Source organism: Phyllopteryx taeniolatus, chromosome 11 (assembly GCF_024500385.1).
Source record: "Phyllopteryx taeniolatus isolate TA_2022b chromosome 11, UOR_Ptae_1.2, whole genome shotgun sequence".
Taxonomy (NCBI): domain Eukaryota; kingdom Metazoa; phylum Chordata; class Actinopteri; order Syngnathiformes; family Syngnathidae; genus Phyllopteryx; species Phyllopteryx taeniolatus.
The window spans coordinates 29160914-29174436 of record NC_084512.1 but is presented as its reverse complement, the minus strand read 5'-3'; the positions used below and the strand labels follow the sequence as shown (position 1 = coordinate 29174436).

The 13523-nt window shown below is 46.8% G+C and overlaps 1 protein-coding gene across 2 annotated transcripts in view; it reads right to left on the bottom strand.

Annotated features, from left to right (window-relative positions):
- The window catches only part of LOC133485708 (cullin-9), a 57238-nt gene extending 47026 nt beyond the window's left edge, over positions 1-10212 (bottom strand). Inside the window, exons 1-6 of one of the 2 annotated variants that reach the window (XM_061789875.1) lie at positions 10055-10212; positions 7841-8470; positions 4810-4964; positions 3267-3833; positions 1807-1957; positions 1441-1643 (exon numbers count right to left, since the gene is read on the bottom strand). In XM_061789875.1, the coding sequence (XP_061645859.1) occupies positions 1441-1643; positions 1807-1957; positions 3267-3833; positions 4810-4964; positions 7841-8465 (1701 nt within the window). In that variant the 5' untranslated portion in view covers positions 8466-8470; positions 10055-10212. The remainder of the gene's footprint in view (positions 1-1440; positions 1644-1806; positions 1958-3266; positions 3834-4809; positions 4965-7840; positions 8471-10054) is intronic. The other variant, XM_061789874.1, reaches the window with a different exon arrangement.
- Positions 10213-13523: the final 3311 nt, after the last annotated feature.

Sequence of the window (13523 nt, the reverse complement as noted above, 5' to 3'; positions counted from 1 at the left end):
TCTTTATGTCTCAAAAGTATTCTGTCAATTGAATGTTGTCGTACGAGAGCGGCTCCAACTATTGGAGACCAATTCCTTGTGTTTTTGACATACTTTGCAAAATAAAGATCATTCTGATCTTTTGGAGAAAATTCCACAAAGATGGCAGCCACTTGTCACGCTGCTAATCCAGAGCTGCCAACCTATAAACATTCACTTCCAGAACAATTTGTCCACATTTCGTCACAATTTCCATTCAACACTCGTTTCAATGTTTGTATTCCATCAACCTTGTAATGGCAGACGCAGCTGCAGCCTGAATCAAAGTACCAGCATATGAGATTTCAACACGCCATCATCAAAACTATCCGTGTCTACGTATTAATTCGCCTTGGCCAATTCTGTTTTCAGCCCTGGTAACACAAAAATAAATTTAAAAAAAAAAAGGAAAGTCATCAAAATTAAAAGTCAGCACTCTATTTTTTGATAGATTGAATTGGATAGTTTATGGATGGACAATAGTTTTGGTTTCTATTTTGCGCAATGTACTTCTTGTACATCTCTTGCATCCCATTTAAATCATTTAATAATTTATATTTCCTATATCCACAATTGCTGCTGAAACAATGTAAATTCCCCCACTGTGGATTAATAAAGGTTAACTTAAATGACAACTATTTATTAATAATAACAATAATACTGTATTTTTAACTTGCCCACGTTCTGAAATGATGTGTGCAGCGATGTACTAATTCATTTGCGGTGGAGCCGCGGCGTCCTGTGTGGACGTGAATTATTTTCTCTCTCTTAACACTTATTAAATGGCCTGTTATTTTGTTGTTCAAAGTTGGTTACTCTCCGAGAAAAGTCGGTTCCAGCCAGACCTACGTGACAAGTGGAGTGTTTCACCAAATCACTTATTTCGATAACGACGCCTTAGCAATTAGCATGGCTTGGAGCTCACCTTGGTCTATCCAGTCCTCGTCTTCCCTTTGTGACGCTTGTTAAGAATCATGACAAGAAGTGTGGCTTTCTTGCTAGCATAGAGGCGACGCTCCGTGACTTACAATGCGTTGACACCGGACTCAAAGAGAACTTTCGCCTCCATGGCTTGGCAACCGGGGGCGTAATAATACAGCGTGCACCAAGCGAGCTGTTCAATGTGGACGTGACGGTAATGTCAGACGCTTAATTTCTTTTTTCCCAGTATCTGGAACAATCGGTGCGGCACGGTAGCCGACCGGTTAGCACATCTGCCTCACAGTTCTGAGGTGCGGGGTTCAATCCCCGGCCCCGCCTGTGTGGAGTTTGCATGTTCTCCCCGTGCCTGCGTGGCTTTCCTCCCACATCCCAAAAACATGCACGTCCGGTAACATTTGGCAGCTCTGCTAATCCAAACGTCAGACAGACTACTTAAGTAAAACATCAAGAGGACATCCTCCAACGTGTCTGCTTGCACACCTGCTGGTCGAGGCTGCACATCAGAAGGCGGGTGACCTCCCGCTGCTCTTTGGCTTCCAGCTTCTTGATGAAGAAGAGGACCTCCCACCACTCGGCACGAGTCAGCACCGCCCGAGCTTCGGCCTCAGCCGCCCGGGGACGCTCGGACAAGTAGGGCAGAGAGTAGAGGCCGCCCGCGGGCTTGGAGAAGATGCTCTGGCTGGCTGAAGCGCAACAACAGCAAGATGAGGAGGAAGAAGAAGCAGATGGAAAAGACGTGGCGGGCTAAGGCACAAGAGCAGGAAGACAAAACTGGAGATGGAGAAAAGGCCGGTGTGGCCGGCTGAAACACGAGCGGCGGCGGCTTTTGCGTGCACGACTTCCTACCCGCCGCTAGTTTGATGGTCCGCGTGAGGGACGAGGCCTTGTCCAGGGCATCCTTGTCGTCCGGCCCGTTGGCGGCGCCGCCGCCACCCGCGACAATCTCAAGCATGTGCCAGTGGACCCAGTAAGTTCTGCACAGAGCGTTCCAGTACACCTGCACGCACGCACGCACATACATACATACATACACACACACATAGCAAATTTCACCTGATTCTACAGTACCATTTGAACATTTTCAAACTAGCATGTGAGTTTTTGTGTAATGTGCGCAAACCGGGCCGTGGTGTGCAGTACAGAGGCCACTTCATGAAAAACGTATTCCGCAACATGCAAGGTTTGCAAGTCAAATTTAAGAGACGACTACGCCCTCGAACTTCAACAGTCACTTGAGACGCGCCAAAGACACGAACTTGCCAGCCGCGTTCACGGAGAGCCGGCCGAACGTCAAGCAGCCTTCAAGTCGCTGCTGCCGTGAACTGACAAGTAGGTGAATTTGAATTTCTACACTTGAATAATTGCATTCAAAAAATGAATTTGAAAAACAATTTCAATTAGTATTGTTGAATTTAAAAATTGAAACTGAATAGTATAATTTGAACTTGAATTGACTAGTTTGGAACTGAAGTCTAATCAACTAGAAAGGGAAGGATTTTTTATCCGCAATAAAAATTCAATTTTGATCATTTCAGATTCAGTTGGACAAATTCAATTGGAAAGTAGCTGTGACAGACATCCGGGGACTGTAAGGACTAGCAGTCGATCGGCGACACACAGATCTCTTCTTCGGCAAATCGGCGCCTTCGTTTGACATAGGGAAATTCTCATCTTCTAACCAGCTACAGTATTTCAACCTTTATACCACCTTTCCTTAACTTTTGTGGAATGAATCATTCAGTCAGCAAGAAAGAAAAAGGTGTTTCCTTTCGAACATAGGAAAGGACATATGACACCAACGTGACCAAATTGTCAAAAGTCATCCAGGCATTGAAGTCCATACCTTGGGCTTTACTGCCACGTAGCGGTGGCAACAGCACACGCCACATCTTGATACAGACAGCACTACTATTCCAAATGAATTGAGGGGGTTTACAGGAATTCATTGTTGTCCATTTTTTGGACTTTGAAGTTTTTTCACCAAAGACAAAAAAAAAACTATTGAAGTGAAACGTTAGAGGGCTGAAATCGGGCCAGTCAGTTTTGAAAACTGGGATTTAAACTTTGAAGGCCAAGTACAGTATTTTTCAGAAAACGGGGATCTATATATAGTTCAAAAACTTGACGTGATAGAGTTTTGGATTCCGCACCCCAAAATTAGTTAAAAACAGTCGTCAGACCTAACTCAACAAAAATGGTGTTCCCCAGTGTGTATCTGCACATTTCACGATTCGCAGTCCGGCTCAGTACCACCCCCCACCCCGGGCGAATAGCGCGAGTCCATTTTATCCAGAAGTTGCTGTCACCTGAACTGGCGGAGAACCGTCGTTGCTGTATCGGAATTCTCCTTCATCTCCGGCGCTGACTTCCTCGTAGTCCTCCAGCATGCGGACGGCCATGCCGCTCTTCAAGTGATCCTGCACGTATTCCACGTAGGCCGAGCGACTGGCGAAGTCGCTGCGCGTTTTGTAGCCATTCCCCGCCCTTTTCTTGGGGGCGGCGGGGGGGCTGACGGCGCGGGTGACGGGAGAGGAGCTGAAGCGAGGCTGAAAGATAGATTTGATGGCGGGCGCCGCTACGTCCTCCCGATCGGCGCCTCCACCGGGCGCCCGGGCGGCGCCGCGGGGGAGCTTGCGGTCCCAGCCCATGACGCGCACCAGCTCTGAGATCAGGTTGGCCATTGCCATGGCCAAGTCAAACTCGCACCGCAGACGCAGCTGAGCCGTCCCCAAGCAGGACGGGGAGGGGCCGGGGGCGGTTCCGGCTTCTTGTCTGTCAGAGGCGGCGTCCGCACCCACCGTGTTGAGTTTGTCCATCAGCGACGTCGCGCACAAGTAACGCTTGACCAGCGAGAACAGCAGCTTCCCGGGAATCTGAGCGACAATCACAGCACAACGCCGTCACGTAATGATCCAATTTCATGTCATTGCTCCGAAAACGACATGCTTTGTTCATCTATCTATGGCAGCGACGTATATTGACAGGCAGAACAAGTAAATGGTCTTCCACTGGATGGGACAGCACAAGGTCCAATCACGCGGCGCCAGACATCTGCAACCCATCTGGAAATGCTGCCGACTATGCAAAAGTATCTTAGATTCAGTGCATGGTCCGTCTGTCTTTTTGGGGCAATCGATATATCCGCGACAGTATCTCTCTCTGTGCCGTTCCACACCGACTAAGTTTTTCAAGAAGAGGATGCCTTTCATCGTAGCGCTTCACAATTTTGCCGATATGCATTTCCCCCCCCGTGGATTTGCTGAAAAACTCGCCTGCTCTCTCTGTATGTATGCAACGTGACAAGTGGCCACCGTCTTTGTGAAACTTTCTCATGAACACGGAATGAGCACTTCCAACTCTTCTCCCAATTTTCCTTCACAAAATTCAGGAAAAACCAATTGATGACTGACGTGCATGTGCTTTTCTACTGCTTTAATGTTCCATTTGCTCGATTTAAGTCTGCTTTTTCGGGAAAGTGACGCCCTTTCAAACGTCACGTCATTTTGGCACGTCCACTTGGAGAACGCCTCTCTGGGAATTTCGACCCGTACCAGCTCATTGCTGATTATTTGAACGGTTCTATTCTTGGTATATTGCACTCTGGTCGAAGTGGCCGTTCCAACCAGATTCTGCCTTTTGGGAAATCTTGTCACGTTGCTACCAAGATGTTGCCAAAGCCCTGGCTATAAGGAAAGTAGCAATCGGGGACAGCGTCTAAAGGACCCAAAGTTTAGGCTGGGTTGTGAACAGAAGAAGAGAGTCTCCTGCATGGCCATGTTTTTGTCAAGTCCCAGTGTGGCGCTAATCAGGAAGCGGACATGAATGTGAGCAAAGATTTTGAGCGCTCACCTGAGGCAGGTGGACGCCTTCGAAGGAGATGCCGTGCTCCTCCGAGGATGTCGTCTCGGCAAACAACTCCAGCAGCGTGTAACGGTTGTCGAAATCCATGTGCTGCTCGATGCCGTCCTGCTGGCTGAGCGACAGCAGCACGTGCGCTCGACTCCCTGAGGAAGACGCGCCCACGTCCACGTCATTCGCAGTCTTGCATTGCAATAAGTATCACGCGCCGTTGTCAGTATCATCGGGACGGCGGACCCTTTATCGGTAAACAGTGGAGCCTCGCATACTCCACGGATTCACCTATTCACTGATTATTTACATTTTTCTCAGCAATTTTTATTTTTTTTGTTTTTGCTTATTCTTGGGGGGAACCAACCCCAAAACCATTTGTTTGTGGTTTATACTCTTATTCGAGATTTGTGTGTTTTTTTTTTTTTTTTTAAAAGTCCCCCCCAATGCCATTATAGTGGGCGTAGTGGTGTCACGGTACCATAACGCTGACTTGGATACTAGCATAAAGTACCTCGATCCTGAAACGATACCACGACAAAAATCTAAAAGATTAGCTGGAATGAAAACTGACAAAACAACTTCAAATACTTGTATATTTAATTCACAACATTACGATAAACTTGAAACTTTATAATAATGGAATTAGCCCATTAACATTAGCCATTTTTAAACATTTACAGCAATGCCTGCATTACCATATCCAGTATACGACAAATGTGCGTGTGTTCGTATCCAAAATTGTACATCTATATGCACTATATGTAAGATATATGCAGTCAGGAAAAAATAAAAAAGAGAAGGCCACCTTTGTTTCGTCAATTTCTTGTTTCTTATAATACCTAAGCTTAATCGTATTCGGAAATCAAGAAAAGCATGGAAAATGGCTAGAGCAAGATATCAGCTCTTATATTCAACTCTTACGAGCCATTTCCGTTCCCATGATCAAGTTGCACCTGGCATCAAAAAGGAACAGGGTCCGACGTCAAGGCTTTTTGAGTTGCGGTGGCTCTTTCAGTTCCCGACAGAATACGTTAAGCTTGAGTGATTATTTCCGAGTTAGTTTCTTTATGTTGTATTACGAGAGAAAATATTAGTACAATTGCATTCATGGCCCTGATCTACCAATCTCACTAAAATTAACTAATTGCAATTGCACATAACAACAACGCTTCAAAGAATAAATCAATTCCAAAAGTATTCAAATTGCCCTCCTCATCTCGTGTCTTGATGTTGTGCACACTACGTATAATTAGGGGTGCTCCGATCAGGGTTTTATGCTGCCGATCACGATCACATAGATTAACTGTAAATTTTCAATGTATTTACGGTGAGCGCTATTGGCGAAATCACCGGACGCGTGTTTGGGTTTGCTCCGCAGCTCTTATTAAAACTGTATTTATTCAACTACCAAAACTCAACTTGAAATGTAACCTAAAAGGATAACCAGAAAATAAATTAACAAGTATCATGATATATTAAAGTAATAAAAATTGAAAAAAGAAAAGAAAAGAAAATCAATTCATGGCTAAAAACATGCCAATGCTTTTGTCCATAATTGTAGTCTAATATAGTTGTTGTCAAATCCTCTCATTATTCTGGTATTTAGCAAATAGAAATAATTTGGGTAATCCTAATTAACCTAACAGAGGAAAAGTTTAGTCAGACTTCATGTCACAGTCAGGAGAAAACAAAAAACAAAACAAAAAAAGCCTCTTTTCTTATGAGGTCAATGAGTGCATCTGCTCTTCCTGCTGTGTTAGGGGGCATTGCGGTGCGACCACATGCATGGAGCTACTCATTTACTGTCAGCTAAAAAAAGAGAAGAAGAGAAAGTCACAACATTAACAAACTTTTTCACAGATTAGGAAGAATATATGCCCAAGAATATTGTTATATTTCCTGTCTGTATGTGTTACTGGCTAACGGGTGCCAATTTGTCGGCAGGAACTAGTCAGCAGTTTAAAGACATTTCATTCTCCCATCTTCCACATAATAGTTTTTTTTTTTTTTTTTTTTTTTAAACTACTGATACTAAAAATTTTTTTTTTTTTTTTTTTTTTTAAACTACTGATACTAAAAATTCTTTTTTTTTTTTTTTTTAAACTGGTACCGTGCTATTTTTTTATGTCAAAATACCTCAGTACGGTACTGGTATCGGTTTTTACTTTCCTTTCCGCAACAAGGAAAAAAGCAACCAAAATGGCGACCGTGCAACAGTGTCTGCGACAACAAATGGTCCTAGATGACCAGATGATACGTTTAATTATGCTGCAAAATCGATCAAGGCGGCAGCGGCGGCGTAGATGGTGTGTAGAACCGAGGGGCAGGCTGAGTAAGTCATCACAGCATGTGACTAAAACGGACCAATCACGAGAGATGATCTCCACGGCGTTCTACGAGCGGCAACAATTTTTGCCGTGTGCGCGTCAAGTGACGCACAGGGGCTGCGCAGGCCAATGCGTCGGTCACGTGATGCAATTTGGGCGAGCGCGGGAGTATCAAGAGGCCTTTATCCCTCGCAAATAGCGGGGGTCCACTGCATCAGTTTTTGTGGGTCACATGGATTTAAAAACACAAAAAACAAAAATGATACATATTTTTTTCTGCTTCTGTAGCTGACATGAAGGACCTAGTTTACTTAAGAGGCACCGTCGGACAACGAGCAACAAACAGTCCACTGCAAAGTTTGAAGGGTAGGGAACCCAAAAGTGAGGAGCGCAATCAAATTAGTGCAGATTTGAAACAGAGACACCCAGCGCCAAATATCATTGGCTAGTCTGGCAAAGACAAAAATTCTTTCAGATGGCCAAAAGATATGTTAGAACGTTTGGGACTTGAATTACGTCAGTGGCTTCAACAACGAAGCCATGTCGCTTAGCTCTACATCTGCCGTTATATGCACGGCTGGTGTCGCCATCGGTGCACAGTCAACTTCCTGCCACGTCACACGTCTCTCACACACACACACACACAAGGACGCACGAGCGCCCTCTCGCCGAGCCGGCAGCGTGGCGTCTCTCGACATTACCTGCATCGTGCGACGCCAGCGCTCTGAGCATCTTGCTGGCGCTGCGTCGGGTCTGCGTCTCCTTGCTGCACAGCAGCTCCATGAGCAGGTTGAGCGCGCCAGTCTCCTTGAAGACGCCCACCAGCGAGCCAATGCCGGCGTAGGCGCTCAGCACGTGGATGGTGTGCGTGATGCTGACAGACAGGTCGCTCTTCTTGGCCATCTGCTTCCTGGCGCGGCGCACCAGGTTCTTCACGTCCTCCTCCATGTCCAGCAGCTCCACCTCATCGAAGGTCGCCTCCGCTTCGCCGCTTTGCCGCTCCTGTGGCCGCTGAGAGTCGGCTTTCCTCTTGCCCAGCAGGGCGGGGCAGTTGGCGTACACGTCCTCCGTCGTCATCCACATCAGGACGTTTTTGGCTTTCACGTCCGCAGACGAGGAGCCGCCCGACCCGGTACCGCATCCGGTCCCTCCGGAGTCGCCGGCCACGGAGGCGCGGCAGTCACCGACGTCAGAGAGGCACCAGCGAATCAGATACTCGGTCTGGCCGTCGTGGGTGCGGCGTTGGCGGATCAGCTCCTCGGGATACGCTTGCAGCCGCGGGCCGATCTGGACCAGCAGGTTGCCCTTGCGCCGCTCGCCCGCCATGCCCGCTGAGGACAACGTGAAGGTCATTCGTAAGGCACGCAACAAGTGCCGACAAACATTCGCCCGGAAACTACCAGTTTTATCGACTTGTGCGGAGGAACGAGTGGAAATTACCGTGCGCGCACACAAAATCATAAACAGCGGAACTACAAACGGAACACGAGCCGAGCCCTCCGATTCCGCTGCCGCTCAAACAAAAGAGAGTGTCATACAGCCATCTTTGGTTAAATCTGCCCGTTAGCAATCTTTGAAAAGTGGCACATTTCACATTCAACGTGTGTGGAGTAAATCTCATCATTCAATATTTTCACATTTATTTGACATTTGTGATGCGCAAGTAGCGATTTGCCGTCGAGTGTTTGCCATTTGATTGCGACTGGGCTTGAGTCGCTGGCTTATTAAGGTCCGAGTTATAAAAGAAACATCACATTTTTCTCAACTTCATTTTAATTTTGTAAATTGTCTAAATAAATGTATCAGAGTGCTCTTTCCTCTTATTCAACAGAAAGAAGCTATTTTTTTTCTTTTGTTGGTCACACCGGCCGGCATTACGTGTTCCAAACAGCCTCTTGGGTTGGTTTAAGGACCTCAATCTCAGTGTCGGAGTCAATTCATCTTCTTCGCCTTCATTGCCATCATTTTAGGTGGGGGGTTCTTGCTGCTACCATATATGGTCAACTGGAGGAGTTTTTGAATACAAATGAGCTTAATGGTAGTTTAGAACAGGTAGACTTGATCAACACAGATTAGATTACTTACTGGTGTCAGCACTCTCGATAAATGTGCTTTTTGTTCTGACTTGTGCTTGCTAAAGTTCAGTCCTACCAAAGAATTTGGAACTTGTTTTTTTTTTTTTTTTAAACACACGGTTGATAAATGAGGCAACTTTTGTTCAACATGCATCTGAGGTTTTTTGGGGCTTCTGTTTTACCCTTCCGCTTTCACAGAAAAGACTTCCTGTCATCAAAGATGACAAGGCTCGCTAACAGCACGCGCGGATTGACTTGTTGATAAGAAATGCAAGAACACACGGACGACAATGAATGAGGTCAGAAGGCCGACGAGTTGACGAATGTGAACAAGTCCAACTGCAGCTTCGTGGAGGCTTTCATAGTCAGACGGAAGCGGCTCCGTCTAATTCCTGCCAACAAGCATCGACATGCAAACAGACGTGAATTGTGTTGTTATTCAAAGTACCCTGCACTCGATGTATAATTTGGGTTTATGTTCATCTAGTGTCAAAACATTCTTTCAACGTCACTCGGACGAATCGCCCAGCCCCCGATAAGTCGCACATAATTACGTACTTCCAGTAAAGGGGGACAGACAAAACCGAACAAAATCATGCTTAGGTCTTGTCAGCTGTGTGCCATCTTGAGGAAAAGCCTGGGATCAGTGGGACGTAAAAAATGAATGTTCTGGTCGTTCCGGCCACTAGACAAGCTCCATTTCCACTCCTATGTGACGTTATTTGGGCCGTGTCCGCAGTTTTTCAATGGACTCTGGTCCACACACGCCGCGTGCGGACCGACCTCTGCTGGTTTGGGTTCGGGCATTGCGTCGGTCCGCGGGGCCGGGGGGATTCTTACCTTCTTGCCAACGGACTTCGACCTCAACGTCCCGTGCGAAGAGCTTTTTTGGTTTCTATGCTAGGACGTCCTTATGACTCTCGCCTCCTTCTTGAGCACCATCAGCGAACTCCAATAAACTAAACCGCTTCTTTCTTCTTCTTTCTTCTTCTTTCTTCTTCTTCTTCTTCTTCTTCTTCTTCTTCGGTTGACCTCCACTGCGTCTTGTCATCACTAACTATGTGTTGCTGCCCCCAGTGGGCAAATCGTCAAATCGATTCATCATATATTCTGTAAACAGTACATAATATACAAAATCATAACAATAACGTAACGTTTTGTGTGTCCCGCAAAAGCAAATCTTGTGCATCAAAAATCTCTTCCAAAATTGCAAATTGTCTTCACTTCTAACTAAAAATGGGTTCGACGCCTGCCCTAAGTGGACATGAAAAAAAGCAACGTTGTTTCATCCAGGTCACCACTGGACTCTGTAGAACAGTGGTTCTCAAACTTTTTACAAGTCCCAATATTAAAATACAGTGGCGGAGGAGACATCCATCCATCCATTTTCTACCGCTTATCCGAGGTCGGGTCGCGGGGGCAGTAGCTTTAGCAGGGACGCCCAGACTTCCCTCTCCCCAGCCACTTCATCCAGCTCTTCCGGGGGGATCCCGAGGCGTTTCCAGGCCAGCCGAAGGACGTAGTCTCTCCAGCGTGTCCCCGGTCGTCCCCGGGCTCTACTCCCGGTGGGACGTGCCTGGAACACCTCACCGGGGAGGCGTCCGGGAGGCATCCGAATCAGATGCCCCGGCCACCTCATCTGGCTCCTCTCGATGCGGAGGAGCGGCGGCTCTACTCTGAGATCCTCCCGGATGACCGAGCTTCTCGCCCTCTCTGTCAGGGAGAGCCCGGACACCCTGCGGAGGAAACTCATTTCGGCCGCTCGTATTCGGGATCTCGTTCTTTCGGTCACGTCCCAGAGCTCGTGACCGTAGGCGAGGGTAGGAACGTAGATCGACCGGTAAATCGAGAGCTTCGCCTTTCGGCTTAGCTCCTTCTTTACCACAACGGATTGATACAAAGTCCGCGTCACTGCAGATGCTGCCCCGATCCGCCTGTCGATCTCCTGTTCCATTCTTCCCTCACTCGTGAACAAGACCCCAAGATACTTGAACCCCTCTACTTGTGACAGGATCTCATCCCCGACCCGGAGAGGGCATGCCACCCTTTACCGACTGAAGACCACGGTCTCAGATTTGGAGGTGCTGATTCTCATCCTAGCTGCTTCACACTTTGCTGCGAACTGCTCCAGTGAAAGTTGGAGATCACGGCTTAATGAAGCCAACAGAACCACGTCATCTGCAAAAAGGAGAGATGCAATACTGATGCCACCAAACCGGACCCCCTCTATGCCTCGGCTGCGCCTTGAAATTCTGTCCACAAAGGTTACGAACAGAATCGGTGACAAAGGGCGGAGTCCAACCCTCACCGGAAACGAGTCCGACTTACTGCCGGATATGCGGACCAAACTCTGACTCCGGTCGTATAGGGACCAAACAGCCCGTATCAGGGGGTTCGGTACCCCATACTCCCGAAGCACTTCTCCTCACAAGGGTTGCAGGCATGCAGGAGCATATCTCAACTATCATCGGACAGGAGGCGGGGTCCACCCTGAACTGGTTGCCAGCCAATCGCAGGGCACACAGAAACAAACAACCATTCGCACTCACATTCACACCTACGGGCAATTTAGAGTCTTCAATCAACCTACCACGCAGGTTTTTGGGATGTGGGAGGAAACCGGAGTACCCGGAGCAAATCCACGCAGGCACGGAGAGAACATGCAAACTCCACAGAGGCGGGGCCGGGATTTGAACCCCTGTCCTCAGAACTGCTCTCAGTGCGGCTTTTGATACGGTAGATCATAATATACTGCTGAACAGGTTGTAAACGTGGGTAGGACTAAATGGAACAGTCCTTAAATGGTTCAGGTCCTACCTTGAGGAAAGGAGTTATTTTGTAACCGTTGGAAGTGTTCAGGCGGTACGGTGAATGACTGGTTAGAGCGTCTGCCTCACAGTTCTGAGGACCGGGGTTCAATTCCCAGCCCCGCCTGAACACCCAGTCCAGCACTCCCGCGACCCTTGTGAGGAGAAGCGGCTCGGAAAATGGATGGAGGGATGGATGGAAGTGTTCAATCTCATTGAATGGCAATGACCTATGGTGTCCCCCCAAGGGTCAGTTGTTGGACCCCTCCTGTTCAGCCTGTATATGCTACCCTTGGGTCAAAGGGTAAAGTGTGAATGTTTTGAAGTCCAGGTCAAAAACTCTTGCTTTTTCTCATGCTTTTTAGAACATTTCCACTTTTAAATGGTATTTCTTGCACTGTACGCTGTTTTAATTGTACTTCTTTTTTTTCTTCCTGATTGAGCATTTTAGTTTTTCCACTGATTCCACTTGCACTGTATGACATTTTTAAGCTGTCTTTTATTTTTATTTTTTGTACTTCATTTGAAATGTCGTTTTGCTTTTCATCATGTAAAAAAACTGACTTAGCTTGTTTATCAAACGTGCTATATAAAACAATTTGCCTTGCCTACCACTTACAGGGGTGTCCAAACATTTCCCTCCGAGGGCCGCATACAGAAAAATCCAAGGATATCAAATCAATGACTAAAACTGCCTTCCACCATCTGAAGAACATATCCGGAGTGAAGGCTTGCATGTGCCAAGCAGACCAGGAGAAGCTCATCCATGTTTTTATCACAAGCAGACTTGACTATTGTAATGGTCTTCTGACTGGACTCCCCAAAAAGAGCATTAAAAAGTTCTGCTTTTGGTCTATATATTACCAAATGGTTTCATTTCTGAATGCATGAAATAAATGTGAATGGAATATAAAGCCAGTAGGGCGCTGAGATGGACAGAATCGAGTCAAATGGTGGAGCACAGAGTCCAAAGCAAACATGGCGGAGGAGCATTTGGCCGCTATGCTGCACAGTTGCCAACAGAAGTGACGTCAGCCCCAAGTGGGAATGTTTTGAAGTCCAGGTGAAAAACTTTTCCTTTTTCTCATGCTGTTGAGAGCATTTCCACTTTGAACTGATATTTCTTGCAATGTACGCTGTTTTAATTGTACCTTTTTTCTTTCCAAATTGCTGAGTTGATTAAAAATAGCTTTCTCAACCATCTTGGCTATGAGAGGGAGATTTGAGATGGGCCTCTAGCTTGCTAACATGGAAGCGTCCAGCGTTGTATTTTTTTCGAAGAGCCTTAACGACAGCTACTTGAAGAGCTTTGGGAACCTCGCCTGACTGACGTGAGCAATTGATTCAGCAAGCGCACACTTCGCAGTAGCTTCGAACAAGTCCGATGGTATTGAGTCAAGACAGCTCGTTGATGCTTTCAGCTGCTCGAGCGTTTTCTCGACATGGCAATAGAGTTTTTCCTGGGTGGCTTCAGATGTAATATCATATCCATGACTTAAATT